This window comes from Trachemys scripta, chromosome 10 (genome assembly GCF_013100865.1).
Source record: "Trachemys scripta elegans isolate TJP31775 chromosome 10, CAS_Tse_1.0, whole genome shotgun sequence".
Classification (NCBI taxonomy): Eukaryota; Metazoa; Chordata; order Testudines; family Emydidae; genus Trachemys; species Trachemys scripta.
Genome location: NC_048307.1, coordinates 8126705 through 8144316, shown reverse-complemented (window position 1 = coordinate 8144316; position 17612 = coordinate 8126705). Strand labels below are relative to the sequence as shown.

The following is a 17612-nucleotide window of genomic DNA, read 5'->3' as shown; positions in this document are numbered from 1 at the left end:
TTGTGAGCTGCATTCACCCCGAGCAGAGGGTTCTCTTCCCCAAGGCATTTCCGTAGCTAAACTCCTGCCTTGCGTTCCGTAGGTTGCCATGACAGGGCAGTGTTGCTCTACGAGTACGTGGGGAAGAGGATAGTGGACTTGCAGCACACGGAGGTACCAGACGCCTACCGAGGAAGAGGAATAGCCAAGCACCTGGCTAAGGTATGACCCGACCAGCCTCTAGCAACATTTTGCCTTCCTTTACGGACTAATATTACTTATCTCACAATAGCATTTAGACGCCCCAACTGAGATCAGGGCGCCATTGCGCTAGGTGCTGTACGTACGCAGAGTGAGCAGCAGTCCCTGCCCCGGAGACCTCACAGGCTAAAGGGACACGATGGACAAAGGGTGGGAAAAGAAGCAGAGGCATAGAGATGTGAAGTGAGCTACCAAAGGTCAGGCAGCAGGTCGGTGGCAGAGCCAGGACAAGAAACCAGATCCAGTGCCCTAACCCCTGCACCACGCTGCCTCTCTAAAATGGCTAAGAGCAGTGGGATGCTTCCGCAGACTGTTTAGAACTCACGCAAGTGACCCATTTGACACAAACTGTGAAACATGACCAGTTTAGAGCAAAAACCTTGGCATTTGTCCAAATCTTGGGGGGGGGAACCATGCCCCCTCCTGGCTCTCTACCCCTCCCTCCCCAAAAATCCCCTCCATCTTGAGGTTTGGATGCAAAACAGAACATTTTGCAAAAGAAAAGTTGCGAAAGTTGACATTTCTGAGTCACAAAATGAATCTGGGAACATCCATTTTAATGAAATTTTGCAAAAGAAAAAAAAAGGCTTTTTGCCGGGGTCTGTTCCAGCACAGGCCTGTGACTCCAGGGATTGGCACCACGTGCCTTCCAGAAGGGTGGCACGCAGGAACACCAGAGAAAGGGGAGAGACCATCTCGACGGGGGGTGGTTTGCACCAGCGTTGCCCAGAAACACTCAGTGAAAGGAAGCTGCAGAAGGAGCAAGGGGAGGTGTGGAGAGATGCAGCAAAGCTCAGAGCGAGGTGAGACCAGATGGCCAATTAGGGCCTGCTCTAATAAATCCTGATGAACGGCCATGTTCCTTCCGCTCTCCTTTCCCAGCAGTTTGCCCAGCTGCCTCCGCGCGTAGTGCGTCTGCTGACTTTTGGCAGTTTGCAATTTCAACCACCCCATGCTATGAAGGAATTTCTGCTTCTGGGCTGGTGCTTTTCCGCTGTTCCTGAACGCATGACTCTCTGAAATGGCTTCTTTGCGTTGCTCCATCCCTCGTCCTCTCGCTGGATTCTCTTTCTCGGCAGGAACTGTTCCTTTTCCTTTTCCTGCTCCGTAGGCTGAATCGGCCTCGTATTGCTTCATAACTCACGTGTCGTGATGCATACATCACTCGGATTGCTCTCTGCTGTGCTCTTTCCATCTCTTTCCTGTAGTATGGAGACCAGAGTTGAGTTCCACAGTGCAAACGTGCGCTGGCTCCTGGCTTCTCTGGTGAGAGAATAACTTCCCTTGATTTATGTTCCTTCCCTTAGTGTAGACTCCTCAAGACCTTCTTTGTTTGCACGCTGCAGCGTTCTGCTGCGGGGATGGGGGTCTCTCTCTCACACACAACCTTTTATTTCCACCCCAAATTACAGGCGCTGCGACCCTCACGTTAACCTCTCCTCCTTGCCCCTAAGCTTGGCTTTCTTTGTTCATTTCTCTGATTCTCCTTCATGGTACCAAGAAGAAAAAAACACAATCAAATCAGTCAGCCACTGCCCCAACGAGCTTGCAATGGAAGGTTCCCATGGAGGGTGGGAGGCGCTGGGAAATGCACAGGCCTGGGGAATGAATGATAAACTCCTTTCTTGTGGGCCTTCTGAGGGATGGAGTCTCTAGAGGCCCGGCTAGTGGATCAGCTGCTCCTCCTGTTGCCTGATGCAATAATGTAGCTGAGGGCATGTTCCGTTCTCATTGGTGTCCTTCCCGGGTCATCACGGACTCTTCAAAAGTGGCTGGCAAGTGTTTTGCCTCTTGCCTGTGTGTGTTGTGGGAAGGAGGATGGGGAGCTTTGTGTCGGCAGCAAGCTGGGGAGATGATAGCTTTGGGGGGATTGGGTGTTCTTGTGGGATTTGGAGGGGGGGCTTTCCAGAATTGCTGGGGGTTGGAGAAGTCCAGAGCCTGTCACCCCGTGCTTATCAGAAGAAAAGCTTTGCGAAGGTGGCTCTTCCCCCCATGTCTGATTTGAATGAGACTGTGATTGCTGCTCTGCAGAGCGTCCCCCTGTCTGCCTCATTCTCTCCAGGCTGCAATGCTAGGGACGTTCTGCCCGGCTGCCTCCACGCCCTGGGTTCCCCCGGCACAAATCCAGGTGGTGTTCCTCACTTCCTCCTTGGCTGATGCCCAAGCTGAGTTTGATTTGAGTGTGATCTGCAAGTGCACCTCCAAGCCTACCCCCCCCCCCATGTCACATTCTCCTCCCTCTTCCTCCAGACTGTCTGTGTGCATTTGCCCAGTCGGTTCATGCTCCATGTTCTAGGCCGGGGCATGTTCTCTCACAACAGTGACCTTGGAAATGATTGTGACGGGTTGGATCACATGATCCCATGTCACTGCAAGACTTCATTGCCCACTTGCCAGCACACACATATACAGGAAGACTCACAGGTAAACACAGCCATCTGCAGACAATGGTCCTTGTTAATGGGAGTCATCAAGATTCCAAACCATCATTAATGGCCCACACTTTACATAATGACAATAGGCCCTCAGAGTTATGTTTTATATTTCTAGTTTTAGATACTAGAGTGGTACATTTCTACAAATCGGATGATCACACTCAGTAGATTATGAGCTTTGTAATGATACCTTACAAGAGACCTTTTGCACGAAGCATATCCCAGTTGCATTATATTCACTTATAATCAAATCTTTATAAAACTATCCCAGTTACCTTATATTCACTTATTATCATGTTTTTTATAAAACTATATAGACTGCACAACGTCACAATGATCTCTTACCATTTTCTCCTACTTGTTTCCTCCTCCTGCCGCCCAGGGGTTACCAGCTCCTCTGTCACGAGCAGGGCTGTACATTCAGTGGCACGGGCCTGCCTCTCTATTAGAAATACTCTCACCCCATCCTCTTGTAAGCCACACACCTTCTGCGGGTGGTGCTCTGTCCCATCTAATGGCACCGAGACCACTTAGAGAGAGAGATTAATGAGTCTGCTCTACAGCCTTAGCTAACAACCAGCTGGCTTTTAGCTCATGGAGTAGAGGCTCATGCACTGAGGTCCCAGGTTCGATCCCGACCGCCGCCGACTGGGGTCTGTTGGTGTTACACTCTCCTGTCTCCACCCATTCTGGATTTATACTCATGATTTACTTTCTCCTTTGATGGCTTCAAGCAGCTTGATGGACATTCTCTGCTAAACTCCCCATCTTCAGCTATTTCAGGAATGCTCTGCCCTCAAACTAAATTCCCTGGATATTAAATTCCCTGCACCCCAGCCTGCCTGCTTCTGTGCTGGTTTCTTGACTTGAGGCCTCACTCAATCACTCATACACCTCTCTGCTTATTGTCCTACCCTACGTTCTCCTCCACCCGGCAGCCTCTGCTTTCCCACTCCTTATTGCTGCATTGATTCTCCCTCCAAGCCCACCGGTGACTTGTCTTTTATCCAGATTGCCTGCTGCAGGAGTAACGAGCCACGTCACCAGCACTGCTCAAGGAGTCCCACTAGCCCTGCTCCAACCAGGCCTCCAGGCGTTGAACCTTTTTCTTCCAGGCAATGCACCAATACTGCAGCATCCCAGTTAGGAACATAATCCCTAGAGGTTCTGCGCCTGGCCTTTCCTACCAGGCCTTCCAGCCTGCAGTGCAGGGCAGGGTTAAGTGGCTCCTCCTTATCACATTGGCCCTAATAACGAGTTGCTTTCCATACTGCCATGATCTATATGATGAAGCACTGAAGAAAGTCTGTCCCTGTTCCAACTAGCACTTGGTGTGTAAAGGCACAAGTATAGACAAATGGCCCGTCTGCCGCAGCGTGGCCGCCAGCGCTCGAGCGCTCCATGGAAGCGAGGTGGGGTACGTTCTCTAAGTTAGCTCCAGAGTGAGCAAGAAACATTGGGCCCTTCTAGATCTCACTGCTTGGCTCTGTCCCTGGTGGGTACCAGCCAGCCCCGTTACAAACCCAGGATCATCCTAGCTACAGACTTCCCTTTGGGGCGGGTCCCTCACTGCTTCCACCTGCTCTTCCCAGTCCTAGAGCACACTCCCCTCTGCGAGCAGGGAGTGTTAGCCTGATTCTGGGGCCTGCTCCCTGCTTCCCCTGACCCATCCAGTCACATTCTTCTGATGTATTCACCCACGAAAGCTTATGCTCCAATATGTCTGTTAGTCTATAGGGTGCCACAGGACTCTTTGTCGCTTTTTACAGATCCAGACTAACACAGCTACCCCACTGATACTTAAGTGACACTGCACCACTGCTCCATCAGCAGAGAGTTGCCCCTTTGGGAATTGTACCCTCCTTGGCACTGTTGGAAGCCCTGTTTTGTTCCTGGCATCTGACAGCTTGGCTTGACTGTCCCCTAGCCAGGCCGGGTAGAGGGTCTCTACAGAATCGTAGCCATGTCATGAAGCAGGGACTTAGCTCTTGCTCTGTTGGCTGGGAGACCGTTCACTCCACCTGCTCCATTTCAGGCACAGGGTGCTCTGGGCAGCTGGTTTCTGTGATGAGTGACTGATAACGCTGTGACCAGCCAGCAGAGTTCTCGTCCTTTCCCCTTCTCGGGCACTGGCTGTAGGTATGGAAATCTGCACTCAGAGGTTCCTATTTCTGGCCTGCAAATGCTGCTGGGCAAGTCCCATCACAGCCAGCTACTAATCCAACCGCCTCCTCTTTCCATCTGAAAATAAAAATACCCTGCTTCTATCCCAGCAGCCCAGATCGGCCCCGGAGAGCGGACCAGGGAGGGATGGTATGAGTATGGGACTAGCAGCCAGGCACTGAGGGCTCCATTCTCCCGCTGCAGCATACAAGTTACTCCCTTTAACCTTCAGGAGCCATAACTCCTATCCTGAGCCCTAATTCTGGCTTTGACCTGATGGGGTGAGTGGCCTTGACCAAGGCCCTTTACTTCTGTGCCTCAGTTTCCCCCGTAAGACAGGCCTAACGATATACAGGACGACGTCGGGGTGAATTACGTAAATGCCTATAAAGTGTGTTGCAGATGAAAGCCCCATATCCTTGCAAAGGGCCTGATTCTGATCTCCCGTAAAGCAGGAGTCGTGCCCTGGAAGCCAAGAGAGTTATAGAGGCACAAGAATAGAATCAGGCCCCCTGCACTAGCCAAGCCACGCCTGCAGAGGTTGCTAGATAGGGAGGGTAGATCCTTCTTTATGCTCTAGTTCACACACGTCTCTTACAGCTGCCAGCGCTCGGCTGTGGGTGTTTGGGGGGGTGATCCCACATCCTGGGTCAGATGAAGCCCTTTTTCCTGCCTACCTCGGAACTTGTGCCCTTTCTACTCCAGCTGGACACGTTTAATCGCATCATCTGGGAATCAATGTCCAAAAATAAAATGGGGGGGCGGAGCAACTGCCAGCTTTCTCTCCCCTCCCCCCACCTGCCCACAACCCAGCACAGAGAGGATTAGGAGAACACGGGAAGGGCTGTCGGCTGCCCTGGCCCTGTGGGATTTCGCTCGCCTACTCCAGCACCGCTTCATGGCAGGGGCAATGGGGCAGGGGATGGGGATTTCTCTCTGTATATGTCTTTGATGGAGGGAGCATGGGGGGTGGGTAGCTTTGAACCCAGGACGTGGGACCAGCTGCGTTAAACGGACTGTCCAGGCACAGAGTTGACAGCTAGCTTGCTGCTTCTGGGGAATTCCCTTGACAGGTCCGCTGGAGACCCCCCGGCATGTGGCGGAGAGGCAACATTCAAGATGCTTTTCCTCCCATCCTAGAATCAGTCCAGTGGCTGCAGATTAGCATCCCGTGCCCCTTTCGCCCGAGGTGCTCGGCCATTAATTAGTTAATGAGCAGGGAACACGCTGACACATTTTTAAAGTGCTTAGTCTCCTATTTATCATTCAAAGGGGAAGCAGGGGAAAAGCTCTCTCCTGTCCGCACACACTGTGGCAAGTAGCACCAGTTTATACCAGGGAGCTTAGTTCCCTACTGCTTTTCTGCTCGCACCCTCCTGTGACTACAGGCACAGCCACCGCTTTCCTTTCCAGAGCAGTAATCCCGCTGCCTCCCGCCCCTCTGCATCACACAGAGGGGAGATGAGGACAATTGGCAGCTTCCTTTGTCTGCATGAGGCCATGGAAGCGGGAAAGGGATGCTGCTAGCTTTGAAAGGGGCAGGGACTTTCCCAGCCTGATGGGAAGCAGCAGCAGGCGGGTTCCTCGCTCTGTGGGGGAGTTTGCCCATTCCTGACCCCATTCTCAGCTAAAACCACATTCGTTTTTTTCTCCCGTACGTGCAGCGGAGGGTCCATCTGCCACCGCAGCAACTTCACTGCTACCCCTGGAGGGGGCTCGAATGCTGAGGGGCTCCAGCACCACCCCTTCTTTCCTCACCATCAGTGCTTCATGTGTGGGAAAGGGGGAGAAGGATGGGGCAGTGAGAAACACAGGCCAACTTCATACAGGCACCTAGCAGCACAACTGCTGGGGCAGCAGGCTCAGAGAGTCAATGGGCTGTTTGTTCCCGCCACGGGCGCCCCCGACCCCAAACGTGGGGGCAGGGGGGAAACTCTGTGAGTTACCAGCGAATCGTCCCTCGTAAGGGGCCTTTGCAGCGTCATGCAAGTGCCAGGCTGTCCCCCAATGGCCGTCCATTCCGGGCAGCGGCTACCTGGGCCCCCCTGTGCAAGGAGTGGCCTGCGCAGGAGGGAGTGGCTGCTGGTTCGGCTGATTTCCACACAGTCCCGAGGAAGCATATATTATGGCTGCTCCACCTCCAAAGCTCAATCTCTGCTGCGCCCCACCCCTTGCCCCGAGGGGCGGTTGCTGGGGGCAGAGTTCAGCTTTTCTGCCCCAGGTTGCTCCCCCTGCTCCTCACCCCAGAGGGGAGCATGTGGCCTACTGCCTGGCACTGGGGGCTGTCACTGAAACGGCCATTGAGAGATGGCCAGATCAAGGCAGGTTTCCCTTCATGGCACCAGCCCAAGGGGCCCCAGCTCTCAAGGAGGCCTGAGGTAACTTCCCTGGTGCTCGGGCCGCTCCCCCCTGCATGGTCACAGCCAGTCAGGTATAAGCCAGGATCCTGTCGTAGCTCGCTCCAAGGGGAGTGTGGCGTTTGTAAACCCATCTGTCCTCTCTTGTGGTTCTAGGCAGCCCTGGACTTTGTGGTCGAAGAGGACCTACGAGCTCACCTGACGTGCTGGTACATTCAGAAATACGTCAAGGAGAACCCCCTGCCGCAGTACCTGGAACACTTACAGCCTTAACATAGGAGGCTGCGGAGCCCGGACTGCTCTGGCAGCAGCACGCCCTGCCCCTGACTGTCCGATGCGGCCTTCGCTTCTGCGCGGTCTCAGGAAGCCCCACGCGCTCTCAGAATCCTTATTTTTGTAAGTGCGGACGTGGGGACTGTGACCCTCCCAAATAGCGCCGGGGCCCTGGTAATGCACAGCAGCCGGGCCCTTCCACGGTTGGGCTGGCTCAAGGTTCTGTTGACAGCAGCCTCCCCTGTCACTGCGCCATGGGGTGGAAGGCGATGGCTTCTGTCGGCCTCCTTCAGCAGCGTCCTCACCCCTGCGGCTCGTCGAAAGCAAGAAGCCGGCGGGCGGATGTCGGCTTGGGGTAGCCATCGGGCTCCACCTCTCCTCCAGGAACGTGTGGGGCTGCTGCAGATTAACTCATCCTGAGCTGAAGGGGGATTGTGGAGAGGGGCAGGGTCTTACCCACCTTTCGTCACGGCGGGGATGGAAGAGTCCGATGATAAAGCCTGACAAGCCCAGCCGGTGCCATTTGCTGTGTGGGCGGGAGCTGGAGAGGAGTGAGTTCCGGCCGGTTAGCTCCCTTCGGGCAAAGCAAGGAGCATTAGCATCAAGTCCCAGAGGGTGGATGATTGGGTCTTAGGGGACTCTCTTTGCATGCTCCAGAGCCATTGGGGCCTTGATGCCGTCTGTCCCTGAAAGGGGACCTATGTGAGATGGTCTGTCGTCAGCCTCTGTCAGGGGCGGGCAGCATCGCGGAGGGGTGCTCGAGAGCAGTGGCTCAGCCCAGACCTCCTTTCAGTAGCCCAGTAGCTTGAGGTGTGGGCAAGGGAAGGGAGGTTATAAACTTTTCAACTCCATCATGGACAAGAGTGTTTTGAGCCAGTCTCTCGTTTTGCTGGATCCTCAACTCCGCCCTGAAGGGGGGGACGTTTCCCTTCTGGGGCTGGAGCAGTAACGGACAGGAATGCCTGCCATGGCCACGGGCTTTGCTTCTCTGCCTCTTTCGGAGTCCGAGGGGAGGTGAGTGACAAGGAAGGGACAGAGGCGCCGTCAGCAAGGGGAACACAAGGGTCCCGTGGATGAGCTAAGCAGGTGCCACCATCCCAGCCAAGCGCACAAACGTACACGCCACGCTGAGCCAAGCAGGACGTGATCCTTGAGGTGTTCAGGCCAAGCCCGAGGGAGGGAGAAGAGAATGCGTCCAATCCCCGTGGAGAAGCAGGGGTGAGGCTGTCTCCCCTGCCCAAGCTCTGCTCTTCCACTGACTTACTGAGCCCCCTTCCCCACACCCCTGCCCTTTGGGAGGCTGGGGCCAGGAGCAGAACGTCACTGCAGGGCGGGGGTCAGGGATACAGATGCAGCACGTGAGTCGAGAGATGCTGCTGCCACCGCCGTTCAGTCAATAGCATAGGCCTGGGGTTTGCACAGGGATCACTCACTAGTCACGTCCTTCTCCGCTCCCCTACCCGGCATTGTCTGCTAACCTCTACTGCTAGGGAACCTGGGCCCCCTGGCGGCTGAATCCAAGAGCTGCCCGCCCAAGGGGGAGGTGTCAGACTTTTGTCCTCCCCTTTTCGTACAGCAGCGGAGGGCTGACGTGCCAGGTGGGGAGCGAGGGGTGTGTTCTGCTCCATCCCAGTCTCTCACACTGATCATTTAGACTTGGGGGGAAGGGGGAGGGAGGGGGGTTACCCTTCAGGAACCTCTCGGTGCTTGGGATGTGGAGGGCCGCGCTCTGCTCCAAGTCACACGGGGCAACGTCAGGAACGTCACTGGGTTTGCATGGGTGAAACTTGTAGCCGAATCTCCCCCAGCACCCTCAGTTAGCTCATCCTGCTGATTTAGAAGGGCTGCAGTGAACTAACGGGAACTGCAAGGAGCTCCTGTATTTATAATAGGCTAAATCCTGAGAGGTGCTGAGTATTGCCAACACCCATTGACTCCAACAGAAATGGCAACACCACTTTGGAGTTGACCCTATCATCTCTGGGCCAGATCTTGAAGGCCGTAGTCCGAAACTCCTAATGGGAGCCTGGCCTATGTGATCTGATTTGCTTTTGTTGGACATTACATACGTCTTCCGGCATTCATTCGAGTGGCTATTTTTTTCAGTTACTATATTTTTAAATTAACCCTTCTGGTGCTGGCTTCTGCTGCAGCGACAAACCAGGCAGCAGAGTGTCTCTAAACTGCTATTCTTCCCTCCCTCACAAGTCATGAAATGCCGTACCTCGGAAGCAAGGGAGGTCTGTTTTGTCCCGTGCACAGGCATGTGAGGCAGTGAGGAAGCAGATTAAGAGTTCCTGCTAACCAGCCCCTCACTGCTGCTCCCAGGCTGTTCTGCCACGGCCGGGGCACCACCTGTTTCTATTTGGCACGTGGGGAAGAAATAACCCAGTTCAGATACTGAACCATGGCTATGCACAGCTTGCATCCTCCCAGCCTGATGCTGCATCAGTGGTTGGTGACTGCATCTGTGTGCCATGGCTCAGCGTTGTCATAGCTTCCCCTAGTGACAAGGTGTTGTCCCATTGTCACTCAGCATCATGGCACTGAGAGGCCCAAAATATAGCCAGGGCTCATTAAACGTCTTTCAGGACACTAGATAGACTCCAGAGAACCAGGGAATGGCACTCAGGAGGGGTGTCGATGCTGTTCTCTGCGTGACGGAGCGCCCAGGGGGTGGGTGTCTCAGGCAATTGATAGTGAGATACGGAGCCTTTCACTGCTGGGCCATATTCAAATCCACCCTACTGAAAGTTACAATCTGATCACTGCTCAGGGGTCTAAGTGAAACGAGTTGGGTGTAGAGAGGATTCCTGGAACCTAAGCTCAAGCCCACTGCAGTCAATGGATAGACTCTTGTTGACTTCACTAGACCTTAGCTCAGCGGTACAGAACAGGTGTCCTCATCGCTGGCTGCTCAGCTGGTCTCTTTGGTGGCAATCTCAGCAGAGCATCCAGTGACTGAATCAGCATGAAGACTGAACTATCCTCCTTAGACTCCAGGCCAAGATTGAGGCTCAGTGTGGGCTACTTTGCAGTTAGTCTGCCTTGCTACAAACTAGACAGTATCAGTTCTGCAGACCTAGGACTTCAGACACCAGGGCTGTCACCAGCAGTTCCTTCACTCATCTTAAAATGACAGGCTGAAATCTAACTGGCGTGGTTTAACTGACAATGCTCTGATATAATCCTTCCTTGTTGCTCTCAGCTTCATACCCCTTCTCCCACCCGCAACATCGTTGGCTGGAAAAAACCCTCAGACCTGTCACAACACCAGCTTCCCAAGTGAATGGACCTTTGTCCTGTCTAACAAGGCCGATGAAAGTGACAGAAATGCCTCAGATTCGTGCTGTCCGTGGTAGTATATTGTTGGAGAGACTGCCCTGAACTTCTCCGTGCTTCGGATGCACTGGGGCTTGACTGCTGCGTCTAGGAAATCCTAGGGGGAATCTGCAAAGCACCATGGGTATAGAGTTAAAGGCCCAGTGCTCAAGAGGAATCTAAGGTGCTACACACTAGAGTTGTGTTTGGCAAAATACAGATAAGGCCTAGTTAAGATGGGCGCAGGGACAGATCTGGCTGCACCAAAACTGAAGAATGGTAGAATTGCCCTGCTCATCACCATCTCCTTCTCCTGTTGCTTGAGATGAGAAGACACTATTGTAACTGTGGTCCAGCAGAGTTGCTTGAGAATTGCCCGCATGGCTGCCTTGTAGAAGCAAAGTGCTGGACCAAGCCCATCACTGAGAACCTCATCCCACTTTTGGTATTAACTTCTCTTGGGTGTACAGCTTCCAGACATGCAAAGTTATGTCTCCTGCTGGAATGCCCACTGGAGGACTATGGTGTTATCATTTCACATGTGACGCTATTGTGCTATTTCCATGGGAACCTTGGGCCTCCTAGATCAGATCGAGATTGGCCACCCCTGCCTTAAAACAAGCGCAGTACAGGGACTTGCTGCTGCTTCACTCTGAGGTGCTGTCACCATTTCTGTTTCTGATACCATGGAGACATTTGATAGTGTTTGTGCTCACAGTTCTACTGCTGTATCCATCCACCACCTTTCATTTCCGGTATTATTTGATGTTTGGGAATAGCAATACCTACTAGCCAAGGCAAGTCATTGGTGCTGCTGCAGTCCTCCATGCTACAATAATCCATCATTGGCAGCTGGATGTGACCTGCAGGTCCCTGGTGATGGAAGACTCTCCCTACACCACTTCCATCACCCATCCTTTCCTAGCTCATCCCTGTGGGAAGGAGTCCCCTCAATACCTTGTGTGCTCGACGGTGCTGATTGAACTTGGGGGATCTCGGACTCCTAGACGCTCTTGGAACAGGAATGGGAAAGAGATTTCAGGGGTGTGTTGAGATCACAAAGCTCACTTGAACTAAAGACCTAAGGAATATATAGGACATTGTCAAACTGACTTCCATGTCAACCAATTTGAAGCTCCCTCTTTCTCGTATGGCCTCCAGTGTTGTGTTTCCCGCTGTCTAGGTTTTTTTTTTTTTCCCTGTTGAATTCAGTGGTAACTATGTGCCTTTCCTACTCAGGACCTGACACAAATGTCCTTTCTGCTTTCATTTGTGTCTAACATTTTCCCTCCCTATCTGTCATACTATTAAACATGAACATATTGCATGGAATACAATACAATAAAAGGTGTGGCTTAACCAATCTGCATTGATGGGGGCTGCTCCTGCTTTGGGGAAAGGGATGGCTAATTTTGTAATTAAGGCATGATACTGGGACTTGGAAAATCTGGGTTTAATTCCTGACACTGCCACAAAATCCTGGTGTGACTTTGGGCTGGTCACTGTTTGTGCCTCCATTTTCCCATCTGCAAAATGGGGATGCTAGTTCCCTATCCAACAGGGGCTGTTGGGAGGATAAATCCACGATGGGGGGTACTCAGAAACTATGGCATCGAAGGACATATAAGTACATAGCTGGATTCTTATTCAGAAAGACACTTCCTTATAAGAGGTGAGGCTTGGTCCCAGTGCTGAGCTGCTGACCTGAACATGGTGTGGTACATTCCCAGATGCTCTGTGACTGCTCTTGTCGTTTCCTTTCCTGTAACAAGGGCTACCCAAGCTCTTTGGTAAACCACCCTACCTGAAGACAGGGACCCAAGCCCAACTAATGGGGAGGAAGGAGAGGCTCCCCTTTGCAAAGAACCCATCCAGTTTCAAGGAGTTGTGGACTGAAGCTGTGGAATATTATTTCGAGGTCATAGTTAAGGCTGGCTGTACGCACCCAGGCCCAGAATCTGAAAAGTATTTAGAAGCCTAACTCTCATTGATTTCAGTGGAAATGAGGCTTCTAAATACCTTTGAGGAACTGGGCCATAATGACTGCTTCAAGCTCAGTGCTTCCGGAGTCACAGCCTGACCCTCCTGCCATCCAGCAGCAGGACCATAACAAAGAAGGACCCCAAGACCAATTCTCTCCATCGGGGGTTCCTACAAGGGCCTGGTAAGTTGTAAGCCTGTCCCTTGACCTGGGGGTCTGTGTTCTTGTGTTCAGTGGTTAGAATGCATGAATAATATTTCAATAGCTTGGAGAAAAAGATTTACTCCCTGTAGATTTTGTACACAGCAAGGATAAGAAGCAGGCTCCACACAAGGAAATTCCATCACAAGCCCCGGGAACACAGCTCAAGTACTTGGTCTCCCGGCCCCCGGAACAGAAGTTGTTTTTATGATATTGTTTCAAAAAGAGCCGGGTGCAAGCCACAGAATCTGAAGCCGGATCTCCACCCCCCCAGGCTGGGGAAGCGGGGTTGTGTCTGGGCGTAGGGTTTTGATTATATCCATTGTAAAACCGGTGGTCATTTGCAAAACTCAGGTCTGGTTCCAGGCTTGGATTTCAAACGCACGCACCGGAGGTTTTGGTTGATGCAGCTCTTGAGCTGCGTATTTGTCGGGTTGGTTTATAACACAAAAGCTGGAATGTTGCTAGTTACACTCTTTCTATTTACATTCCACATTCCAGAAAGTCTTATTTCCACTGACCCTACATCACACAAAGGGTAATGTTGCTGTTTGACAGTACAATCTATAGCAGTGGTTCTCAAACTTTTGTACTGGTGACCCCTTTCACATAGCAAGCCTCGGAGTGCGACCCCTCTTTATCAATTAAACAACTTTGTTATATATTTAACACCATTATAAACGCTGGAGGCAAAGCAGGGTTTGGGGTGGAGGCTGACAGCTTGTGACCCCCACCCCCATGTAATAACCTCGTGACCCCTGAGGGATCCCGACCCCCAGTTTGAGAACCCCTGGTCTATAGCGAATGGACTTCTGCAGTGTTATAGGCATGTTCTAAATCTAAACACATGTTGTTTGTAATGACATGGCTAGAGTGTATATGCACCACTGCCCTCGGCTGGAAGGAATCAGAACTTATCCTATGTATGTCATAACTAAGCCCTATGTGCCAACACCTGTAAAGTTGTGGGTTGTTACATTATCTTTATTTACATTCTGTTGCTCATCAATGCCATTATTGATAACCACCGGTATTTTTCTAGCAGGGAGATATACAGACATCTTTACAATATTCTGAAATGCACTTTCAGTCACTTCACACATGTACCAAAAGCCAATGCCTGACCTCTTGTAGTCTCTAAAGGTCTCACTGCACGTTTTGTAGGAGTTAGGTGCAGCTGGGGGAAAGATTCTTCCTGCAGATAGACTGAAACAGCAGGAGAAAGGAATTTTAAAAGTCCCTTTAAGATGGTGGATCATTAGAACAGAAGGTGCTATGGCTGTTAAACAGGATAGTTGGTGGGTGCGGAGGGAGCAGAAGCTGATGTGGTCGCTCTCTTTGATGCTGTGATGGAAGCAGCAAAGGCTGCGAACTGCTGCTGCCAGGCAAGTAAAAATGAACTTCTGGGAAGGGCTCTGCTGTTATTCCTGAACCTTGGCCAAACTGCTCCAAGGCGGCATGTCCTGGGGAGCACTGTCAGATCCATGGAGAAGAGGTGCAACATCAGGGAAGCTGAGAGCAGATCCCTTTGAGCCATCTGTAAATGGACTGGAGAAGTGCTGGGCCATCTCTGAAGGGACCCCAGGGACCAGGAGGAGTTTTGCTGCTCCTGCTGCTGAGGGGAAGGGGAGCGTGAGGACAGGGCAGGGCAGGGATCGCCCCACTGAAGGTCTTTAGCTGGGATTGGCTGCCCTATCTGCAGATGTTGTGAACTCAGCTGCAGTTGGGGAAAAGGACGTTGTTTCATTGGAAAATCTTGTTTAAGATGACTTTTGTGTTGCTGTAATGTGAGATGGGGAAGCGTCAATGACAGAAAAAATCCTCTTTAGCACAGTGGACTAGATTCACCCCCTGCAAACTGCAGCTTGCCAAACCTACAAGGCTACTGTTCTCAGAGGGCCTATACCCCAGAGAGGATGGGTGCTGTTCCTAATACTGCCCTCTCCTTAGTGCCTACACCAGGGGATGGATGGCAGCTCTCACTTCCATGGGAGTTCTGCTAGGGGAGGCTGCTGAGAGGATATGCTGAATCTAACCCATCCCCTAATTGCTCTGATCCCACCCCCTTCCACACCAGCACTACCGACTTCCTGAGTGGTACTGGCCCGTGATGGAGGGTAGGTAGGGTGTGGCCAAGCACTGGTACTCCTTCCACCTACTTTCTATTACAGTTGGCCTCCTGTTCTATTCTGTTTCTATTCCACGTGATCTGCGCTAAGTACGTGCTGGAAGGTCTGAGGTGAGTTTGGTTTCTGTAGGTGCATCCTGGCCAAATTCCATCTCAGGTAATTTACAGCTAGCAACCTAAACAAAACAAAACAAAAAAATCTGTAGATCCTGTAGTCTCCTAATCTGTTATGTGGTGGTGTTTCTCCGGTTTGACCCTGTGGGAGGCTGCATTTCAGTGGGTGGGTGAGGTCATCCTTTTGCCAAGTTTATATGTCAGCTTATTAAATCTGCAAAAGGTTTTGGGATCATAAGAAACTGGAGATGGAAATGTGCTAAACCAGCTAGTCCACTTCCTTTTGTAAGGGCAGGCTTATTCCCAGAGATTCCATGCTCATGCCAAAAGATGGGATGAAGCTTTAGTTCAGGCACAAATATTATCATCTCAACAGTATCCATACACAGTACAGCTAGCTCTGGTCACCCACTCGTCCTCCCGTGCCAGGGCCCCAGCTCCCTGCTTGCCCTCCATCCTTCTCCCTCACACTGTCTCATCTGCATGTGTCAACCATACCTGCCTGCAAGTGAAAACCCCAAGACTCGCATCTTGGGTGCTGTCACCTCTCCCCTCCCTAACGTTTTCCTTGTTGTTTGATCCAGAAAAATAGACATAAAAAGGAATTTCTTTAAATAAAATCAGAAAAATAATTTATTCCCTGGGTTTAAGTGATAGCACAATGGAGGGTGTTGAGCTCAGGAACGGTCTTTTCTGTAGCCCTCTGTTGCTCTTTTCAGTGCCATTTTCACAGCTGCAGCACTGAACTGAAGCCCCAAAAATTCCAACAAAACCTGGTTCCCAGCAGTGTAGCGTCAATCCTGCCTCTACTGCAGAGTTCCTCAGATGGTATCCACTGACTCCTGGGGGTCCTTCATGAAGCAGGGGATGGTGTTCAGAGTTCTCTGCTCAGTGTCCCTCTCTGCAGCCTTTGCTTTGACCTCCATGCCTCTCCCTGTTTTGTCATTCATTGTCCCCCAGAATTAGTTGCTTTCTGGGCTCTGCGGCAGCTCCCCCTCACTTGATGGAGCAGGTCTTTAGTTTTGGGTGGGTTTAAACTCACTCTTCCCAGGATAGACCTGCCTCTACTGCATGGAATCTCAGACCTGCCCAACTGAGAGTGATAGGTCACCCCTTCTTGGTTACCAGCCTACAGCGGACATAAACCCAATACCACAATCCTATGGCTGAAGGAGATTGCTCTTTAGTTCAGTAGTAGAAGCCCAGGCTTGCTGGAGCTAAAGAAATCTAGCACCTGTGCGATGTACAGGTTACTTGGGGGTTCGTAATCTACAGCATGCATTACACTGCTGTGCCCTCCTGCTCCTTCCTCGCAGGACACGGAGGGTACCATGCTAGAGCTGTAGTCAGGAGCGTCCCTACCCCTTCTCTGTCGGTCAGCGGGGATCAATGGGGTTGGGTGGGTATTTATTTTGAAATAGGTAGCTGCATGTGAGCCCAGCTCTTCCCCAGGACTGTCTTTGTTCACCCCCTCTGCCAGGTCAGCCTGTCCCCACTAGTCCACCCAACGCTCGACCCTGCCGGGGGGGGGGGGGGGTGTCAGGCCTATTTGAGGCCAAGGCAGTCTCCCCCAGGGTGACCTCTCCCTGACCCTAGAGACTATAGAAGTGGGGGAGGGAAGCCCAGGGAAGGAGGCTTTTACAGGGGCTCTGCCCCTGCCCCCAGCTCTGAGAGCACATACCCAGCCCCTCCTGGAGCCCCACGTGGCCCGCTCCCACGAGGCTGCCCCGGTGCTTTGTGGGAGTTGTAGTCCATTTCCCCAACCACTCCCCTGGGTGTTTCCCTGCGAAGACAAGCTGGCTATAGGGAGGGCATGGGGTTGAGCTCAGGGCCTGGGCCTCTCTAGCGCCGTCCGGCGCGTCCCCGCCTTGCCGCCCGCAGGACTACACATCCCATGGGCCCCAGCGCGGCGCAGAGCATGGTGGGGGTTGTAGGCCGCTCTGGCGGCGGCCGCGCTCCCCCACTGGCTCCGGCCCCGCGACCTGGACTCCATTTCCCGGCAGGCTCGGGCGCGGGCCCGGGCCCCCTTGGCGGAGAGACATTTGCGACTCGAGCCGAGAGTCTCCAAGATGGCGGCGTGGGGAAGGAGGCGCGCTGGCCCCGGCAGCACCAGCAGTGGCAGCGGCGGTAGGGAGAGGTGAGGCCTGGCCGAGCGGGCAGCAGGCAGGGCGGGACTCTGGGGCGCCGCCGGACGGGGCCCCAAAGGGGCCTGAGCAGGGACGACGGGGAGTGGACCCGGGATCCTGCTTGGTCCGGGCTGGGCGGAGGCTGGGCCCCCTCCCCGCCGTGAGCGGGACGGGGGAGGGGGGAGAGACACTGAGGGGGAGGCCGGTGGAGTTGGGGGGTGCAGGTCAGCGGGGAAGGGGAGGCCAGTGATGGGGAGGCTGGTGGAGGGGGGG

At 52.8% G+C, this 17612-nt stretch overlaps 2 protein-coding genes across 7 annotated transcripts in view; both read left to right on the top strand.

The window, feature by feature from the left end:
- Positions 1-8690, top strand: part of NATD1 (N-acetyltransferase domain containing 1) — a 31328-nt gene extending 22638 nt beyond the window's left edge. Inside the window, exons 2-3 of one of the 2 annotated variants that reach the window (XM_034783225.1) lie at positions 83-201; positions 7352-8690. In XM_034783225.1, the coding sequence (XP_034639116.1) occupies positions 83-201; positions 7352-7468 (236 nt within the window). In that variant the 3' untranslated portion in view covers positions 7469-8690. Of the gene's footprint in view, positions 1-82; positions 202-6502; positions 6742-7351 lie in introns of those variants that run through there. The other variant, XM_034783226.1, reaches the window with a different exon arrangement.
- An 8517-nt stretch (positions 8691-17207) lies between these two features.
- TMEM11 (transmembrane protein 11) overlaps positions 17208-17612 on the top strand; it is a 10637-nt gene continuing 10232 nt past the window's right edge. For 3 of the 5 annotated variants that reach the window (XM_034783223.1, XM_034783222.1, XM_034783220.1), the window contains exon 1: positions 17260-17350. Coding sequence is in view for 1 of the 5 variants with exons in the window: in XM_034783218.1 (XP_034639109.1) it covers positions 17283-17350 (68 nt within the window). In the remaining 4 variants the exon portion in view is untranslated. Of the gene's footprint in view, positions 17351-17612 lie in introns of all 5 variants that reach the window. The other 2 variants (XM_034783218.1, XM_034783219.1) reach the window with 2 other exon arrangements.